Raw genomic sequence first — 19,975 nt, 5'->3', positions numbered from 1 at the left:
TCATATAAGTATACTTTGCTTGTTTTGTAGCACATTGCTGAAAAGTAGTATGTAAATTAAAATTTTGAAAAGAAAATTATGCTTTAATTTATATGGGAAGTGTACCACTTACCAGGGCACTTTTTATTGTAAGGAAAGAAAAGTTTTTATAAAGTGAGTGTAAGTAAAGTAAAAAGTCCTAGCTTTTTCTATTCATCTACATTAATTTTCCTGAAATGATTAATTGTACTCTTTTTTTTTAGAATTTCTACTTTATTGGTAAGAATTACAATATTTCTTTCAACTCGTAATATCTCACATTCTGAGCTTAATCTCTGCAGAAAAACCCAAAGAACAGAACATTTCAGTTGTCGCAGGTGTCTCCATAGAGAAATCCATTGTTTCTGTGATTGATAAATACAAACAGAATACTTCATCTGTCCAAAGTTTTATCATTATTATTATATAACTATTAATTATAATAACATGATCTAACCTATGGCATCCTAATATATGGAAACTTTATCATTCAAAATTGATAAATCAAGGAAGGAATCTTGCATATGCTTGCCTGAAGACTGCTACTTATAGCATTTAGGTCAATTTGATTTAATTTTTTTTGCTTTATCAAATCTGAAATTGTTAAATTATCTTATCAAACCAATGAATAGAAATTCTAAAAATTCTAGAAAATTTTGATAATGGAAATCAATGGGAAAATGGGCCTCTTGTGTGGGATTTAGCTTTATAGCCATTTGTAGTAGTCAGGGTTTTCCAGAGCCGCAGAACCAAAAGGGTGTATATATAGTCGTGCTTTGCGTAACAACGGGGATACGTTCTGAGAAATGTGTTATTAGGAGATTTCCTTGTGCGAACGTCATAGAGTGTACTTACACAGACCTAGATGGTACAGCCTACCATATAGTACTAAGCTATATGGTCCTAATCTTATGGGACCACCATCACATATGCAGTCCATCATTGACCAAAAAATCGTTACATGGCGCATGACTGTATATAGAAAAGATTTATTATGAGGAATTGGCTCATGTGATTATGGAGACTGTGAAATTCCAAGATCTGCAGTCTACAAGCTGGAGACCCAGGAGAGTCAATGGTGTAGTTCCAGTCTGAGTCTGAAGACCTCAGACCTCAGGAGAGCTGATGGTATGAGTTCCGGTCTGAAAGCGTGCAGGCAGGAGACCTAAGACGAGTAGGTGTTTCAGTTCAAGGTCAAAGGCAGGAAAAGACCAATATCCCAACTCAGTGCAGCCAGGCAGGAGGAGTTCCCTCTTACCCTGTTTGTTCTCTTCACGTGTTGAACTGATTGCATGAGGCCACATCCACATTAAGGCGGATAATCTGCTTGACTCAGTCTACCAGTTCAAATGTTAATCTCATCCAGAAACACCCACACAAACACAGCCAGAGTAACATCAGACCAAACGTCTGGGCACCTTGTGGCCCAGTTAAGTTGACACATAAAATGAGCCATCACGTCATTTCACTAAGAACCCTCCATTGCATCAAGAGTAGTAAGCCTACATGTTTGATTCAGACATTTCTTTCTCCCATATCGTTAGTTCTTCTGCAAGACTTGGCCTTCTTCATCAGGATTTTTGGATGCTTATGTGATTTAGCCTTTTGAACATAAGAATATGAGAAATGAGATACTGAATCAGTCCTGGGGTCTAAGAAGGCAGGTACCAAGGGATATATTTATCTAGTCAATCTACAAACAGCACTCATCCCTCTTGTTATAACTCAGTAATTCCCAGGGCTTCACCATCTGCAGTTTGTGATCACTCCTCCCTAAGAAAGTCAATACAGTATTCCGGCCCTGCCCTCAGGGAGCATCTACATTAATTGGGAAGATGTATTCATGAAAAGTCAAGTGGTAATTCAACAGTTAACTTACAATATGAAACAATGTCGGGAGACAGTACCAATAATTAATATCATAGATAATTCAGCTAAAGCATATTTAGCTGTTTTCTGGCCCCTTGCCCTCGTTTTCTAAAGGAGTAAACTGAGATCTTGAGAGATAAAGTGACTTGCTCCCAATTATGCCACTAATTAAGGAAGTTCAGAGAAGGAGAAATTTGGAGTGATTTTTTAATAGACTTCATGGAGGATATCCCCATGAGCTAGCCCACCCACCCTCCTTCCCTTTCATTTGGGCTGCATGTCTGCTTTTTCTCATTTTAGGCTAACTTTCTATGCTTCACTTGCTTGTTGCCCGAAGATAGCCATACAAAAATGCCCAGCCCCAAGGAGAAAGAACTGATTAGCCAAGTCTAGCCTCTGAATTGGGTCCATCTTTAACAGCTGTGCACACTTGATCCATTCAGCTGTGGCTGGTCACACAGTGAAAAGGAGTATTCTGCTTAAAGATGGGGATATATGGCAGCAGGGAGAAAATCATATATAAAATATATATATATAAAATCATATATAAAGGGATGGAAGGCCTGAGTTACACTGCAGAAGGCTAAATGTTTTGGATTTTATCCTATAGATACCAGGGAGACAATACAGTACTTAATTTTATTTTGTAAACATTGTATTCATCATCTTTCTAAAAGTAACTTTCAAAGTATGGGAAAATGTCTAAATTATACCAGCTTAGACCAGTGATCCTCAACTATGGGCAGTTTTGTCCCCCAAGGGACAATGTCAGGAGACTTTTTTGGTTGTCACGCTGGGACGGACTGCTACTAGCTTCTACCAGGTAGAGGTCAGGATTACTGCTAAATATGCTGCAATGCACAGGACCCACAAGAAAGAACTATCTGGCCCAAAATGTCAGCAGTGCTGAGGTTGAGAAATCCTATATTAGACCTACAACAGAACCATGTGTATATTAGCAACATTGCTAGCATCTCAGTAGAATTGAACATTGCTCTTAGCTAAGGTAGAATAAAGAACTTTGATTTAACAAAGAATTTTAATGAAAGAACTATTCCTCTAAAATATTCAACTAATTCTAATGTACAGATATATTTTTCCTTTAGAGTAAACTGGGTTTTTTCTTGTTACTTCTGGGAAAGTAATTTGTGTTACTTTGCTATAGCTTAATATAGCCTTCACTACCATTCCAAAGTACAATTTCGTATAATGGTTTTAGGTGCTATCTCAGATGTGTGAACACCATTTAAAGCAAGCACCTGCTCTAAGTAATGCATTATTTCTCAGTAGCCATTAATCAGCTCCCATGTGCTTTTAAAAATTCTACTCTTTACGCTTTTTTTTTTTTTTTTTGGTGAGGAAGACTAGTCCTGAGCTAACATTGTTGCCAATCCTCCTCTTTTTGCTGAGGAAGATTGGCCCTGGGCCAACATCGGTGCCCATGTTCCTCTATTTTGTGTGGGATGCCCGCCACAGCATGGCTTGATGAGTGGGCATAGGTCCGAGCCTGGGATCCAAACCTGTGAACCCCAGGCTGCCAAAGCGGAGCACCCGAACTTAACCACTGTGCCACCAGGCTGGCCCAAAAATTCTACTCTTAGTAGAAAGTACTGACCAGTATCTTATGTTAATAGGTAAAATTTAGTGTTGTTAAATTATGTACCAAATATAGTAAAATAGAATAATTTGTAAGCATAGGAACAAAACTCGAGAGATCATCATAATGGTGAAATATAACATTTTCTAGTGATTGTACCAGTTTTTCTGTGTGCTACTTTGGAAGATTATTTAGTATAAGTCATGGAACCTTTTTCTTTAAAAACTGCAAAAGTGATGATACAAAGAACTGCTGTATACACTTGACCTGTATTCACCAATTGTTAACATTTTGCTACACTTGTTTTTTTATCATTTCTGTTCACTCTGCTATGTATGTGTAATGTGCACATATATGTGTATTTATATAAACACATTCTTACATACATAATTGTGTTGAATCATTTGAGAGTTGCAGAAATCATGCCCCTTTACCCCTAAATACTTCAGAATAATAATATAATACTATTATCTAATCTGTAGTTCTCATTAAAATTTGCTAATTGTCTCAGTAGTATTATTTATAGCATTTTATTAATCTGGTCAAGGATCTAATCCAGATCACATTACATTTAGTTTTCATGTCTCTAGCCTCCTTTAATCCATAATGGTTCCTCAGCCTTTCTTTGTGTTGGTCTTTCATAACATTGACATTTTTTAAGAATACAGGCCATTTATATTGTAGAATATCCTTCAATTTGGATTTGTATGGTTTGTCTGCATATTAGATTCAGGTTATGCGTTTTGGTAGGAATACTACAGAAGCAATGCTGTGTCCTTTTCGGTGCATCATATCGGGAGGCACAGGATGTCACTTTGTCTGATTGTTGATAATGTTAACTTTGGTTGACGTTGTTGTGTCATAAAACCTTTTTTAAGCTTAAAAATATTTGTGGCTCATTAGTTTTTCATTTTGTCTCCTCTTTAAGAACTGCTTCAGGTAGAAATCTCAGGACAGTGATACATAGCTTTCATCAGAAGCAAGGTATTACTGAATGGCTATTAAATGCTAAGCACATTGTATGTAATATCTGCTTTAATTCTCACAAAGGTCTTCATTCATTAGCATCCACTGTATGTCATAAAAGAAGCAATCCCTGGCCTCAAAGAATTCACAGTCTGTGGGGGAAACACAAGTACAGTTCACGGTGGTCAGTGGTAGAACGGACAGCACAGGGTGCTGTGGGAGCATACGGGAGGGGTGCCTGTCTCAGCGTAAGGGACCCTCATCAAGGATGACTTCCTAGAGTCGGTGAAGCTTAAGCCAAGTATTGAAGAGGATTAGGAGTTAGTGAAAGCCGAGGAGGGATCATCATAGGCCAAAGGAACAAAAGCAAGAGAATTGAGAGAATGTGGAGCATGGCTTGTTCTGGGAGTTCAGAATGGTTTTAGAATGGACTGAGCCTATGGCACACATGGGGACCCCCAGGGAAACATGCTGAAAAGATAGGCACGTCCAGAGCATTGAGGCCTCTGTGTGGCATCGATGGAGGTTGATGTCTATCCTGAAGCTTTATGAGCAGCCGGTGAGGATTTTTAAGGGAGGGAGAAGATCGCTCATTCATTAAACAGATATTTAGTGAGCATTTACTGTGTTCGAGCCTTAGTCTAGGGACGGGGAATATGGCAATGAAGAAGAGAAATAAGTCTCTTGCTCTTAGGGAGTTTATACTCTTGAAATCGCATTTAAAAAGATCATGCTATCAATGATGTAAAGAATAGATTAGAGACACAGAGACTAATTAAAAAGTAATTGTATACCTCTACTCTGTGGTTATCCCCACTTTACAGATTTTTTTTAAATTGCCTCTACCCTATAATGTCACAAAATTGAGACTAGAAGTAATGTCCTAGATAAATATCATTTATGCCAATTACACTATGAATTTGCATTATCTGCTTCACTATGTAAGCAATTTAAGATCATTCAGTTTCTTTTTTTCATATTACAGAATCTGACAGCTCAGAGTTATTTCTTGGAAATGTTGATCCTTAAAAGGAATCTAACAGATTTCCCAGGACTTAGACATATTACTTGGTTCTTCCTCTTTTCTTCATGTCTGTGATGTATAATTAATCATAGATTACTTCATTTTGTTTCATTTCATTTACAACATTTATGAGCTTCACTTTGTCAGAATGAAATGCTTGTCCCCTCCTTTCCTTTCCAAAGTGGCGTAATTAGTGTTAGCATCTTTTTTAACAGGCTACATAAAGTTTAGTGGCTGGATTAAATCAAGTCGTTAACATAATGTGCTACCCAATTGGCCCCTATCTCTCCTCGTCTCCAGGACATCAAAGTGCCACAGAGCACCAGTGTAATTGGGCCATGCTGGCCTGTCAGATTCCGTCAGCCTGATGACTGCTGCTTTTACTAAAAAGCTTCTAGGCATGATAATTAATGGAGGGGAGGGAGTCTGAGAAATGTAAAACTTTGGACATTTCTCTATGAATATTTTATTAATTTGAATAATCAGAAGTTAACAGTATCAATGTGATGTATAATACATTGATTAAAAGCCTTGTTTTAAGTCCTCAAAATAGACATCAAAACTGAAAATTTGCATCTGCCACGGAATTTAAAAAAAAGAATTAACAATCCTTCTTGCACATTATTTCTAGTTTTATCATTTAAGCAATGCAGCTTTCAGTTTTCACAGCTAAATGTATTGCCATCAACTCACAGATTTCTTCCAGTGTGCCCACAGGTGAGACCGGGAATCCCAGGCAGGAACAGAGGGCTCCTGTAGGCAGCGCGCATCTGCAGCTTCCTCCTTCTCCCATCCGCCCAGTGGCGGTTCCTAAAAGCTGCCGTATTCAATTGGACTAAATTACAATTCCACCTGGAAACCAGGTTCTCTTGAACACGTTGAGCTGGCATTCCCAGGGGATGGCAATAATGAGGTTCAGCAAAAAATGTTTTAAAGCAACTCCCTACTTTTAGAATTCATGTATTAAAAATTATTAAATCACTTCAGAATCAAATATGATATCCTATTAGTGGGTAAATTAAGCCCCTCCCAGTGTTTTACAAATGGAAGCTAAAGCTCAATAGAGTAGGTTTCAGAGTATGTTTTAGGTAAAACCAGAAATGTTGAATTACTCTCCTGATAGTAGTTGCTTTTATGACTACTTTTTATATTTTGCAACTTACTTATCTCTAATATACCATAGACATCTTTCCGTAGCAGTACACTCTGTTTCTTTTAACATAACATAATATTCCATTGTATAGCTATACCGTATTTATTTAAATAAGCCCCTTTTGATGGACCCTTACTTTCTATCAGTTTTTGCTAATACAAACATTACAGGTTAAAATGCTTTTTATACATAACATTTTTATACATAAGAATGTGTGAAAATTCCTGTTTCTTTATAACACACCCTTTGCCAAACAGTTGGATAAGAAATTATACCTCAGTGATGATTCAGTTTAAAAAGAAGCAAACAAAAAGGTATATTCATACATACGTATATTTTTTATATGAGCATACAGACATAACATTGGTTTATGTAAGCAAAGAAAATGGAAGTATATAATCCAGACATTGTTAGCAGTGAGTATCTCTGGACATGGGTCAGGGCAGGGGTAAGCAAACTATGACCCGTGTGCCAAATCCAGCCCTCTACCTATTTATAAATGAAGTTTTATTGGAGCACAGCCACATGCACCGTTTACATGTTGTCTGTAACTGCATTTGCTGTACAAGAACAGAATTGAGTACTTACAACAGAGACCATATAGCCTGCAACGCAAAAAGTATTTGCTATCTGGCCCTTTATAGAAAAAATTGCCAACCCCAGAGTTAGGGAATAGGAGGAAATGAGGAACTTTTATATTTTACTTTTTAGGATTAATATTGTTGGATTATTTTTAAGGATAATTGTAGATTCTAAAAAGGAAATAATTTCTTAGCTAATTCTGTACTAAAATGTTAAATAATAACTAAGGAACAGTTTAATATGAATATGTTAGAAGGGTTTCTATAAATATCTTAGAAAGGGTTAACAAATGTAGATTGAATCTTTTTTGATTTAGAGCAGTGGTTCTCGAAGTGTGGTCCCCAGATCAGCAGCATCAGCATCACCGAAGAATTTGTGAGGGATGCAAATTCTTGGGCCCCAGCCCAGACCTAATAAATCAGAAACTCAGAGAGTGGGGCCTAGCACTCTGTCATCAAGCCTTTCAGGTCATTCTGGGGTGTGGTCAAGTTTGGGAACCGCTGCTTTGGGGAAAAGCAGTACTCATCACCGTGGCTGCACATGAGAATCACCTAGGGAGCGTTTTTAAATGCCGGGGCCCTGGATCCGCCCAGGTGAGTTAAATTTAAATTTTGTTTAAAGCTCCCCCAGTGATTCTTAATGTGCAGCCAAAATTGAGAGCCACTGTACTAGAACATCTGTTCTCAATGATGGTGAAAGTGAAATAGCATATCAAAATCACCTGAAATTGAGGGTAATTTTTTTAAATTCTCTCCTTCCTTCACATTACTGCCATAGTAAGCCACAGTTAATGATGGAAATGTGTCATATCCCTCAGGTGTATTAGGAGAGGAAAAAATATTCCAACACTGCTTTGCAACATGTGGTAACAAGCTTCTGTAATTTGCTGGTTGACCGTCATAGATGCAGTAATTTACGTGGTGTTTGAGGGAGACAGTGTCAAGGTTCTAAAAATAAGAACTCTTTACCCTAGCACCACTTTGATCTCCATCACTGAAGTTTTTAATATTTATATTATTTGTTCAATGTAGTGCCTTTTAATAGAATACATTAGAAAAAATAGGTTACTGCCACTGATGAAAACTGGGTTCGTTTTGTTTGTTAAAAACATTATTACCTCAACAGTTTTTCTGTTCACTCTTATTTCTCCCAAAGAGCTATTATTTTAAAAAATCAAAAACTTTTTAATCAAAACTTGAATGAAGAGTGCATGTGATTCCTAATAAGAGAAAGTTTTGGAGCCTAGTGTGAAGTCTAGGGGAGTATTTTTGAGTCTTTGAGATGCCTCTACCAACCCCTAGCCTGAAGCAGAGAAGTTGTCAGTTAATCCCAGGATGCGTTTCCACTCTACTTACGCATGGCTCTGTCAGCAGCGATGGTGAGTTTGATTGTTTGAACCAACTATTTTGAGCTTGTCTTAGAGCTCACTCCAATTAAAATTTAAACTCGTAGAGGACATAGATGTAGATTATTGCCTTCCATTTCTATTTTGTCTCTATTGTTTTGTTATAAAGTACCAAGTTCTACATACTGTGGTTCCTATAGGTAGGCTTTATTTGTATTTATTTACACACACACACACACACACACACATTTGAAACATTTTTATGGTGATAAATGTAATACTCATGTAAATTCGTTTAACCGTCTGGGGAGTCATTTGATCATCCTATGGAGTTGACTTTCTCATACCTATCACCAAGCAACTCTTCTCCTGAGAGAATCACTCACATATACAAGAAAACAGAAAAGGACATTCAGTGTAATAGCAAAAAATTGTAAACAAACTAATTGTTCATCAGTAGAGAAATGAATAAATGGACTATAGATTGTATATGCAATATAAACAGAATTCTATACAACTTAATATGAACAAATTTGATTTAAATTGTAAGCAAGAATAAATCTCAAAAATGTAATATTGAGTGAAAAAAAACAAATTGCAGGATGATTAATAGAGGATGATACCACTAATATAAAATCTAAAAAGAGAAAACAATACTGTATGTTGTTTATGGATATATACATATGTAGTAGAAAATATAAAAGCGTGTTTGAGAATGATACACACCAACTTCAGAATAGTGGTTGCCTCTGGGGGGTGAGGAAGGGAAAAGGAATTGGGAGGTGGGGACTTTACTGAAATATTTTATTTCTTCAACAATAGCAACAAAAAGGTTTGAATCAGATACAGCAAAATGGTAACATCTGTTTAAGATGTTGAGTACTTGAATATGCCAGATTATTTTCTATACTTTTATAGTTTAAAAATTTTAAGTGCTTATTCATTGTAGAAATTTAGAATGAAATAAAACTCACATGTAATCTCACCAGAGTTAGATTTAAATCTAACTGAGTGCAACAAGTTGCAAAACCTTTATCATAGGCCATTCTCAGTTAAGCAGTACGGTGTTTAAGGGCTGTCAAGTTGAATTAGTTTTTAGAAGCCTAACAGCTCCAGTGTGGCTGCTCTGATGGTTGAAACCAGAGGAAGAATTCAGCATGATCCTCTGAAGTAAAACATAAAAAATTTAAGCACGCCAGTAATAAGCCCAAGTAAATACTAGGGAAAAATACAGCCTAAAATGTGAATTAACATCAGTCAGGAAGCAGTAGTGGAATTGAGCCAAAATCATGAGAACCATCACTTTGTTTTCTCTGAGAGTAGTACAAGCTGTCATCACATTTCTAGATCATTCAGTCACATAAAGTGTAGTGTCCATCTATACAGACAACTAAAAATAAATTGCATGCACTTCTTATTTAAGTAGCTTCTATTGCTTCTGTTCACCACAATCAGAATTTTACAATGTTCTTTTTACATGCTGATGTCAACATCTTGTTAATTAGGGAAGCTAATAGAGCAATTGGTGAACAAACCAAAAAACTTACTGAGAAGTAGCATCATACCTAGTAACAGAGGTTCACGCACACAGAAAAGAAACAGAACAGGAACAGCCTAAAGCCTATGCTGTCTGGCCAACTTCCTGTATCTGAAGGATGCTGATGCCCTGCAGAGGTATGACCTGTCCTGTTACTCTAGTAGTTCTGAACAGACTTTATTATGTATCTATCTGAAAAGGCTTTGCTTCAATCACTGCCGTTTGAATCATTATATTGTTTCCCCTTCCAATTCTCCTGTTTGAACTGTTTTTTCATTTTATTATGAAAAATTTCAAACATACAGAAAAGTTGAAATAATAGTAACACCTAGATTCTACGATATTGACCTGTCTTTAAGATAGTCTTATTCAGTTAAAATCTAAAATGGCAAGATTTCTGTATATTTTTCAACAGTTAATAATCACCAACCTCCCAAAACATAGTCAGCACAATAAATATTTGTTAAAGGAGAAAACACTAATAACTACAGCTTCACATATTTCTGGCAATATATATAAAAGATATTCAGCCTCCCTTGACTCTATATCATTAAGTATTTATTGAGAGCCTACTATGTGCCAGATCCTGGGTAGGATGTTAAATAGCAGAAGATGAGTAAGATGTGGTCCTGGCCTCCAGGAGCTCAGCGTCTACAGAGGGAGGCAGATATGTAACCAAATCCACAGAGTACAATGTGACTGAAAAGTGCAGCAAGGGTCCAGAGGAGGAACCAACTCACTCCCGGAGATCAGTAATACTTTAATAAAAAGAAAGCGTGTGTGGTCCAGGGCCTCAAGTAAGTTTGGAATTTTGTCTGATGAAGAAGATTTCAGATGCAAAAACTAAGCAGTATAAACAGCACACCACAAGTCTGGGAAGATGGTTAGAATGTAGGGTAATAGAAAGGTTTTTAAGCAGAAAGGTGATACTGGATTTGTTTTTAGGTAGAGAATTCTGCCACAAGAAGAATAGTTGAGGCTGCAGGCGAGGGGTTAGAGGCAGGCGTGCCTCATGTCTCTTACAACCATGAGAGTAGATCCACTCATTTTTTGAGTGTATACTGCATACCATACCAGTGATGGAACAGCAAGATAATAGTTCTATATCACTGAGCTTAAATTCTCGTCCATCCATCTGTCTGCTTACAGTTCTGCCAACCAGTTATGTTTTACAATTCCTTCTGTCTTCTCCCTCCTTATTCTGTCAAACTTCTACTTTCCAATACTAGGAAACTGTTGTATTAGTTTCTCCCTCAGATCAGATGAGAACCTAAAGAAGCTTCTCTAGAGATGAAAATGAGAAAAGAAACCACATCTTGTTTTGTCTTTGTATCCGCACTAGTTGACACAGTGTTGAAATATCCTAAGCTTTCAGTAATTCAGTAAATCATTGGGATATTTAGGAAGTAAAATGAACAGGAATGGGTGATCTCTAGGGTATGGTGGGTGTGAAAAATGAAGATGGCAAGAATGGCTCCAAGGTCTCCTGGTTGTAGGTGAGCAGGTGGATGGTGATGTCATCATCCGAGATTGGAACTATCAGAAGATGAACGAGATTGGGGAGAGTAGAGGTAAGAGGGGAGAGAGTGAGTTCATTTCTGACGCTAAGTCGGAGTTGTCTCTTACGCAGTTGATGTGCTTCTTAATCTTCAAAATCTTTATACGTATTCTAGTTGAACTTTTGATTCATAGGGGCATGAATGCAACCAGAATTGTACCAACGTTGAAAAATAAATTGGCTAGCCCCATTAGCCAAAATTTATAACGTTTGGAAAATTCTTGATTCATAGCATACTTCCCTAGGTATATACTGTTTGGAAGTTATCCCTTTTTGGGTTTAAGTTGACTCATGTAGCGTCAAAGGAGCAAAGAAATGATAACCAATAACTTCTGTCAGTAATATTACTCAGAGAATTAAAAAGGACATATGATAGAGGTAATGAGGCTGGGGGGGAAATAACCAAAGAAAAAACATACTGGACCAGAAATAAGATAGACCTCATAAAAAGAATTTTAAAGCTCTTTTATTTCTTTGCATAATATGGTGAGTTTTCTTTTGGTTCGTTTGATTTGGTTTTGATGTTTGTTTGTTTGGCTGTGATCCAAGTATCTACTTTCATTTAGAATTATATTTTTGTATATAGTCTTATTTAACAGCCTAAATTCGTTCTTATAATAACACAAGTTTTCATATGGGGATTGTACACTTAATGTATTATTAATAAAATCATCAATTGAATAAATTTTTTTTTAATTTTTATTTATTTATTTTTTTCCCCCGAAAGCCCCAGTAGATAGTTGTATGTCATAGCTGCACATCCTTCTAGTTGCTGTATGTGGCGACACGGCCTCAGCATGGCCGGAGAAGCGGTGTGTCAGTGCGCGCCCGGATCCAAACCCGGGCCGCCAGCAGCGGAGCTCGAGCACTCAACCGCTAAGCCACGGGGCCGGCCCAATTGAATAAATTTTATTCCCCTTCTATTTAAAAGTTCATTTGTCTCTTCACTGGGTTCTGTGATAAACAATTTTAAATTCCTCTCTTCATGATGTAGAGATAACCATGTATACCTCTTTTGCCTTTTTTTGGCTGTTTTCCTTTCATTCTTTTGTGCAGAAGCAAGAATGTTTTATAAGATGTTATTGTTATAGCAATTCTAATTTGTCAAATCACAACATATGTAAAAGACTTAATTATGCCTTGTGCTCTATTTGAACCAGAATTATAAAATGTGTGTGCATTATTTTGACAACCACAATACATTTTAAGGAAAAAATAATATCATTTAAAATATTTTCTTTACCATGTTAGTCTTCAGCAAGCAGAGAAGGGCTTTTCTGAAGTGAGATTAGACAATAGAGCCAACTTCATTTTTTATGCACGTGAACGGAGAGGGCTTGAGGTTATTAGTCGAAACCAAGTAACCTTTCCAGGCTTTCATCGCTTTCTTTTCAAATTTGAATATGAAAAGCATATTCAAGCCAAAGACCATCACTTTAATGACATTTGGCAGTCATTTGATTTATTAGGTTTTAGAAAAAATTTTCCTTTAAATATTTCATCATACTATGCTAATCCTAGTAATATTGCCAGCTGCAGCCTTGTACCTGTATTAGTGGAGACAGAATGGTGTGGAATCTTCTCTGTCATCCTAGTAAAATTTCCATGAATCTACTGAATAATAAAATAACCTTATTGAAATATTCAGATTTGGGTTTTTAGTTAAAGTGTCTTAGAATACATAATAAAAGAAAATGTCTTTTGAAAGAAGGGGGTAAATTACTTCATCAAATATTGAGGGGGTTTGACAGCAATGGAAATTTTTCTTCATGGGGATATTTTTACAATAGTATACTTATGCTTTTCAATTTGATTAATTATATTATATGCTTTGAAATATCTAAGTAATCACTATAGTGAATTCACACACTGATTTGTGTTTGAAAATGAATTCCTAAAAGTTGGTCATATAAACAGGTCTTAGTTTCAGGATTTTCTAATTATTATTTAAAGTTATATAATTTACGGTAGCATGCCTCTGAATTAGGGAAGACTGATATAGTAAAGGGGAATAAAGAACAAATTTAAAATTGTATAAACAGACATTTAAGTGAGGCGTTATCCTGGTATGATCTAATTTTTAAGTCATAGTCTGTTATTTGTTTTAAATCATTACTCAAGGAAACATATGTGACTCACATAATAATGTCTGTGATACCAAATCTATTAAATAAGAATTGAAGTGAAAATTACACAAACAAATATATTTTTAGTTGTTAATTCTTTAAAAATGAGATAAAAAATAAATTGCAAGAAAATGTGTTAGATAAAAATTTTATTTCTTTTGTTTGCAAACTTATTACTTATTGAATGAAATATGTTATGGCAGAATATATAAGAGAATGAACTGTAGTTTCTGCTCTAGTTAATATGGATTCATATAGCTACATATATTAGCATAATACCTATAAAGTATTCAACAGGCTTTGATCTCTGAAGAAGCGAAACTGTCTCAGATATTGTAGATTAAATAAAAGCAGTGATAAACATGTACTTCATTACGTAGTTTGAAACAAGGCCAACTGATACTTGTCATTCTGAAAGCAATCGGAGATGAAGATCTCATAATCTTCACTCCTCATAGACTACTAGTGGGGTATTTATAGCTCAAATGTAAATCAGGAGACTATTGCCATGACACTGTTAACTTCAAACCCTGGGGCATTAGAATCTCATTCCCTCTCTCTCTGTCGTGAATAATCTATCATGTGTAACTATATAGTAGTGTGCAACGCGTTCCAAAAAAGATTCCCATTGGCCTTCGTGTTTTATTTAAAATTGATAGTGAAAAAGAGTAAAGGATTTTTTGTTCGTTTGTTTTATTTGTTTCTTTGTTGTTTTTTGTTTTTGCTCTTTAAACAGCCGTCAGAAAAAATTCGGATTGAAGTCATAGCTCTAAGCCTTAATGATTCTCGAGTGACAGAGGATGACACTATCCAAAGGCTGTTCGTCGAGTGCCGATTCTACAGTCTTCCTGCTGAAGAGACACCTGTGTCACTTCCAAAACCCAGGAGTGGGCAGTGGGTCTACTATAACTATAGCAGTGGTATGTGTGGTTCGTTTATAATATAGACTTTATTTTTGTCTTTCTTATCTATGAAGGAACAAGAGAAAAGTATAATTCTCTAGTGTTCACATAAAATCATGGAAGTCTTATCAGAATAGATTAATAAAAGCCAAACCTGTGGCATAAGGATTAAGAAATTAAATTTGAAGTAATACTAAAGTTAAAGGAAAACAAAAACAATGTTTCTAGATGTTCCTGCTATGTCATAGTATCAATAGAAAAATGCCACCTAGGTCTCCAATTGAATTTAATCAAAAAAATGTGGTATTTCAAGGGGGAAGAAACGTCTAGTTTTTTTAATCATATGATTTGAACAATTCACTGGCCTAATTTTTTCTACCTTTCTAATCAGTGTTATCATCACATGGATGTTTTCACAATATATGTATATATCTCTCCCAGTGTCTAGATGTTCAGGATATTAATTGAGTGGCATAAGTTCTTACAATACCTTTTCATCTTTTAGCCCACACATCCATTCATAGCAGCAGGCAGGTTTTCTCCTTTAGGGCTTTATCATTCAGCTGGTTGATATGTAAGTCTGCTGGCCCAGTACAAACCCAATAGGTACCCTGTACATTCTTAGATCAATCAACTTTAAGAGGTTCTTAAGAATAGTATGTATCAGTGTAAAATTAGAGAGGAGTAAAAAAACCATATCAAGCTGCCATGTCCTTACGTTAAAACTACTTATTAAGTTCTCCTAAAGCCCTATGTTAAAACAAACCCTAAAAATGGAGGGTTAAAAAAAATAATAAATAAAAATAAATAAATAGATAAAAATGGAGTATTGCATTTATCTGGAGCAAAACAGACCATCTTATACTAGTTGAACACTAATATTTTTTTCTCGCCAGTTTTATAAATTGTGTTTTAATCAATCAACATGTACAAGCATGCTATCATACCAGTAGGAGTATCCGGAGATCTGATCTAGTCTTCTGTGTATCCACAATTGTTACTAGTTTTGTGAACTCGAGCAAGATGTTTAAATTTCATGGTTCCCTGTTTTCTTATCTATTGAGTAAGGCGCTCTCTAAGATCCCTTGCAGTTCAAAGTCTATAATTCTGTAATAACTGGGTCCAGAAATCACATGGGAGATAAGTAATGTGGTCAGGGCAAGAATCTGATTCCTCCTTTCTTTCATTGACTTGATATAACAGAAACATTTCCAAAAATATTTTCTGAAGCTTCCTAAAGATCTTTTAACTTGGGGCCAGCCCAGTGGCCTAACAGTTAAGTTTGCACATTCCGCTTCAGCGGCCCAGAGTTCCCCAGTTCAGATCCTGGGCACGGACCTACCCACCGCTCATCAAGCCATGCTGAGGCAGCGTCCCATATAGAAGAGCTACAGCTCTACAACTGTGATACACAACTATGTACTGGGGCTTTGGGGAGAAAAAGAAAAAAAAAGAGGAAGATTGGCAACAGATGTTAGCGCAGGGTCAGTCTTCCTCAAAAAAAAAAAAAAGTCTTTGTAACTGCCAAATACTAGAAAAGTAAACCATATCGAAATATTATTAGTAATGAAAGAACTGTTTAGTCAACTAATTTTGATGAAGACACCCCAGGAAAAGACACAAACTCTTCTGGCTTTTGTATTATTCTTTGCAAAGGTCAGCAGTAAAATGTTTGGTTGGACTGACAACAAAATTGTTTTTTAGAAATAGATTGTACATTGGAAAACTTGGCCATGCAGCAGAACAGATATTTCCATTCACTTAAGGAGCAATGCAAATCATTCTTTGGATGAGACCTGTGAAACATGCTCACGTGTTCTGAATTTGGTACATTCTGACACAGTGACCTAGGTTAGGTCTCTTTGGGGCGTTTGGTTGGTTGGTTGGTTGGTTGGCATAGGTTTGGGTTTTGTTTTTTATTTTTTCGTTTCACTGCAAGATACCCTACCATCTAATTGATATTATAAGAGTTGCTTATGTTTCTAATGAATTAGTGATTTGATAGCAATAAGAAAACCAATAATTTATTAGAAATTAATTCAGTAGAACTGTTTACTATACCTTTCTTCAGCTTCTCTTTCGACCTATTGAGAGTTGACCATGTAGGGTTAAGAATTTTAAGGATGTTTATCTGGTGGGAGAGGAGAGGAATGTACTTTGTGCTTAGAAGCGAAATAATGCTGTCTTACATCTACTATACTGTATCAGAAAAAACTAAGTCCTAGGTCATTAGCAAATTTGAAAAATAATTAATATTAACCTTGTAAAAGATTTCATTTTATTTTTCACGCAAGTATGACATATCGAAAATATTTATTTTTGAATTATTATATTTATGTCTCCTTCATTGCAGGGGACTCTCCTTGAATCTTTGGTTAATAAGTAACTATGTCATCTAATTATTGTTATGATTTACCATTCACTTGTTACTTGATATAGATGGTCAATATAATATTGCCTTACGTCTTCCAAATCTTATTAAATGTTAATGAAAGTAATTTTATTTCCAAACTGACTTTCTCATTTAGACAGAAAATTTAAAGGACAATTAGTACACGCTATGTGCTATTTGAACACCATTCCAGTCAAGAGGTTAACTGAGCCTCCCAATGGTTCTGCCCTGCGTTATGACTTAAATCTCTTCAAAAAGGATTTCTATGCTGAGGCCTAAGTTAGGTACATAAAATGAGGAGTTTAGACTAGTGATCCCCAGGATTATTCATGGCCTAATTCAGTGTTTATTAAGAGGTGTTAATACCAATTTCACCTACACAAAAATATATCTTCTTAAGGGTACTAACACTGAAAAAAAAATAAAGTTGAACTCACTTGCTAGACATTGGTAGAAGAACAAAACATTTGTATTTTATTGGGCTTGAAAATTTTGCTCAGAGAATGCTGAGAAAAAAGAAATTAGTTTGGAAAAAAATAAGATTAATGGGAGGTCTGAAGAGTGTTGTCTGGGCTGGATAAAGCCTTCTGGGGAATTGACAGTGGAAGAAAAAAGATTAATGAAATCATCCAGAGTTTTTATGAGACTTACACAGATCTGGACCCTTAGTCTCTGAGCATTGAACAGTCTATCTTTTGGAACAATTAAAGTTTAATTCGTAAGATGAAAAGGATGCAGAACTTTAGATTTTGTTACTAACAGGAGGAGAAACTTGGCAAAGGTTAGGATTAGGGGGATGATAACACTTTAACACAAAAGTTATCTGAGATTCAAGGTTATCAACCCTTTGTAACTAAACCGTCTGCATTTCTTACTTCTGCCAGATGACGCTGATAAAGAATATAAGGATTTCTCCAACCTGCAGAAGTGAGGGATATGTTTTTAATGGTAGACAATTCATGATCAGCTGAAGCATTTGGACTACTTATTTATATCTTTTTTGAGACTTATGCTTTCAGTAAGTTTATGTCAAAATCTAGCAAGTCTTAAGCAAATGTGAATTCTGATGAGAATGAAAGGTAAATAGCTTAACTTTTAGAGAGTTCTGATACTTTTTTTTTTTTTCTGGAGGCCAGTCTTTTTTTTTTTGGCGAGGAAGATCAGCCCTGAGCTAACATCCATGCTAATCTCCCTCTTTTTTTGCTGAGGAAGACCAGCTCTGTGCTAACATCCATTGCCTAATCCTCCTCCTTTTTTCCCCTCAAAAGCCCCCCAGTAGATAGTTGTACGTCATAGCTGCACATCCTTCTAGTTGCTGTATGTGGGACACGGCCTCAGCATGGCCGGAGAAGCGGTGCGTCGGTGCACGCCCAGGATCCGAACTCAGGCCGCCAGCAGCGGAGCGCGCGCACTTAACCGCCAAGCCACGGGGCCGGCCCTCTGATACTTTTTATAATCACCAGAATTGCTTTTTGGCGCCGGCCCGGTGGCGTAGTGGTTAAGTTTATGCTCTCCGCTTTGACTGCCCACGGTTCGCAGGTTCAGATCCCAGGCACGGACCTACGTGCTGCTTATCAAGCCATGCTGTGTCAGGCATCCCGCCAAAAAAAAAAAAAGAATTGCTTTTTAAAGGCTGTATTTGAACTTTTGAAATGTAGACTTTTTTTAACCATCTAGTTTCAGAACACCAAATGGATGTGCTTCGGATTGTGACCTAATTAGTGGTGGTCAGAGTGTACCTCTTTCTCATATGTTCAATACAGAAGTGCTCACTAGTTTCTGATTCTGTTCAAAAATTGGGCAAAGGAATGTTGGGCTGAACAGTGGTTCTTTTTTTTTTTTTTTTTTGTGAGGAAGATCAGCCCTGAGCTAACATCCATGCTAATCCTCCTCTTTTTGCTGAGGAAGACTGGCCCTGAGCTAACATCTATTTCCAGTCCTCCTCCTTTTTTTTTTCCCCCCAAAGCCCCAGTAGACAGTTGTATGTCACAGCTGCACATCCTTCTAGTTGCTGTATGTGGGACGCGGCCTCAGCATGGTCAGAGAAGTGGTGCGTCGGTGCGCGCCCGGGATCCGAGGCCAGCAGCGGAGCTCACGCACTTAACCGCTAAGCCACAGGGCCGGCCCCTGAACAGTGGTTCTTATTGTGTGGTATCTTGACCAGCAGCAGCAGCTGGGAAGATGTTAGAAATGCAGATTCTCAGGCCCTACCCCAGACCTAATGAATCAGAAACTGGGGGTGAGCTCAGTAATCTGCATTTTAACAAGCCTTTTACGGGATTCTGATGCACATTAAAGCTAAGAACCACCGGGCTAGATTAAAATGCCCACTGTAGGCTTTGTTTGTGCAGGCAGGAGAGCTGTAGTTCTCATGTGGTACACCTCTGGAGAGCTAAGCTTATTGGGAAGTAGCTTGAGTTTTTTCCAAAAGGAATTTTAAATAAGTGTTTAGCCAAAAGAGTTGTTGAAGGCACCTGGATTGGGTGTATCTAAGCAATATCCCTTTATTAATGAGTGAAAGGAGAATGAGGTAGCTTCACTTGATACAGTTAAGGAACTCTTTCCCACATTCCAGTCTGTGCTGACGACACGGTCGCAGATTAAACAGCAGGAAAAGTTTTGGCTTCATGTAGAAGCTGTGGTGGCAGACATGGCTAGATTCAAATTCTGGCTCTGCCACTTTCTCACCAGGTGACCTTGGGCAAATTACTCACCTTCTCTGGGTCTGTTTAATGATCTGTAAAAGGTGAGTCAGCACGGTTCTTAACACATGTGATTGCAGTGAGAAACGTACTGAGCGTAGTACTTAGTTCATAAACATCACTCAATAGATGGTGACTATCACAATTTTTACCTTTGTTAAGAGAATAGGAAATAGTGTGCTGGCCAACTGGATGTTCCAGAAG

The 19,975-nt window shown here is 36.8% G+C and overlaps 1 protein-coding gene across 5 annotated transcripts in view; it reads left to right on the top strand.

Annotated features, from left to right (window-relative positions):
• RPGRIP1L (RPGRIP1 like) overlaps positions 1–19,975 on the top strand; it is a 96,158-nt gene that overhangs the window by 62,329 nt on the left and 13,854 nt on the right. For all 5 annotated transcript variants that reach the window (XM_058527824.1, XM_058527823.1, XM_058527820.1 and 2 more), the window contains one exon: positions 14,512–14,695. In XM_058527824.1, coding sequence (XP_058383807.1) covers positions 14,512–14,695 — 184 coding nt within the window. The remainder of the gene's footprint in view (positions 1–14,511; positions 14,696–19,975) is intronic.

The sequence above is a fragment of the Diceros bicornis genome, chromosome 32 (assembly GCF_020826845.1).
Source record: "Diceros bicornis minor isolate mBicDic1 chromosome 32, mDicBic1.mat.cur, whole genome shotgun sequence".
NCBI lineage: Eukaryota > Metazoa > Chordata > Mammalia > Perissodactyla > Rhinocerotidae > Diceros > Diceros bicornis.
Note: the sequence above shows the minus strand (reverse complement) of the source record. Positions and strands in the feature narration are given on the sequence as shown.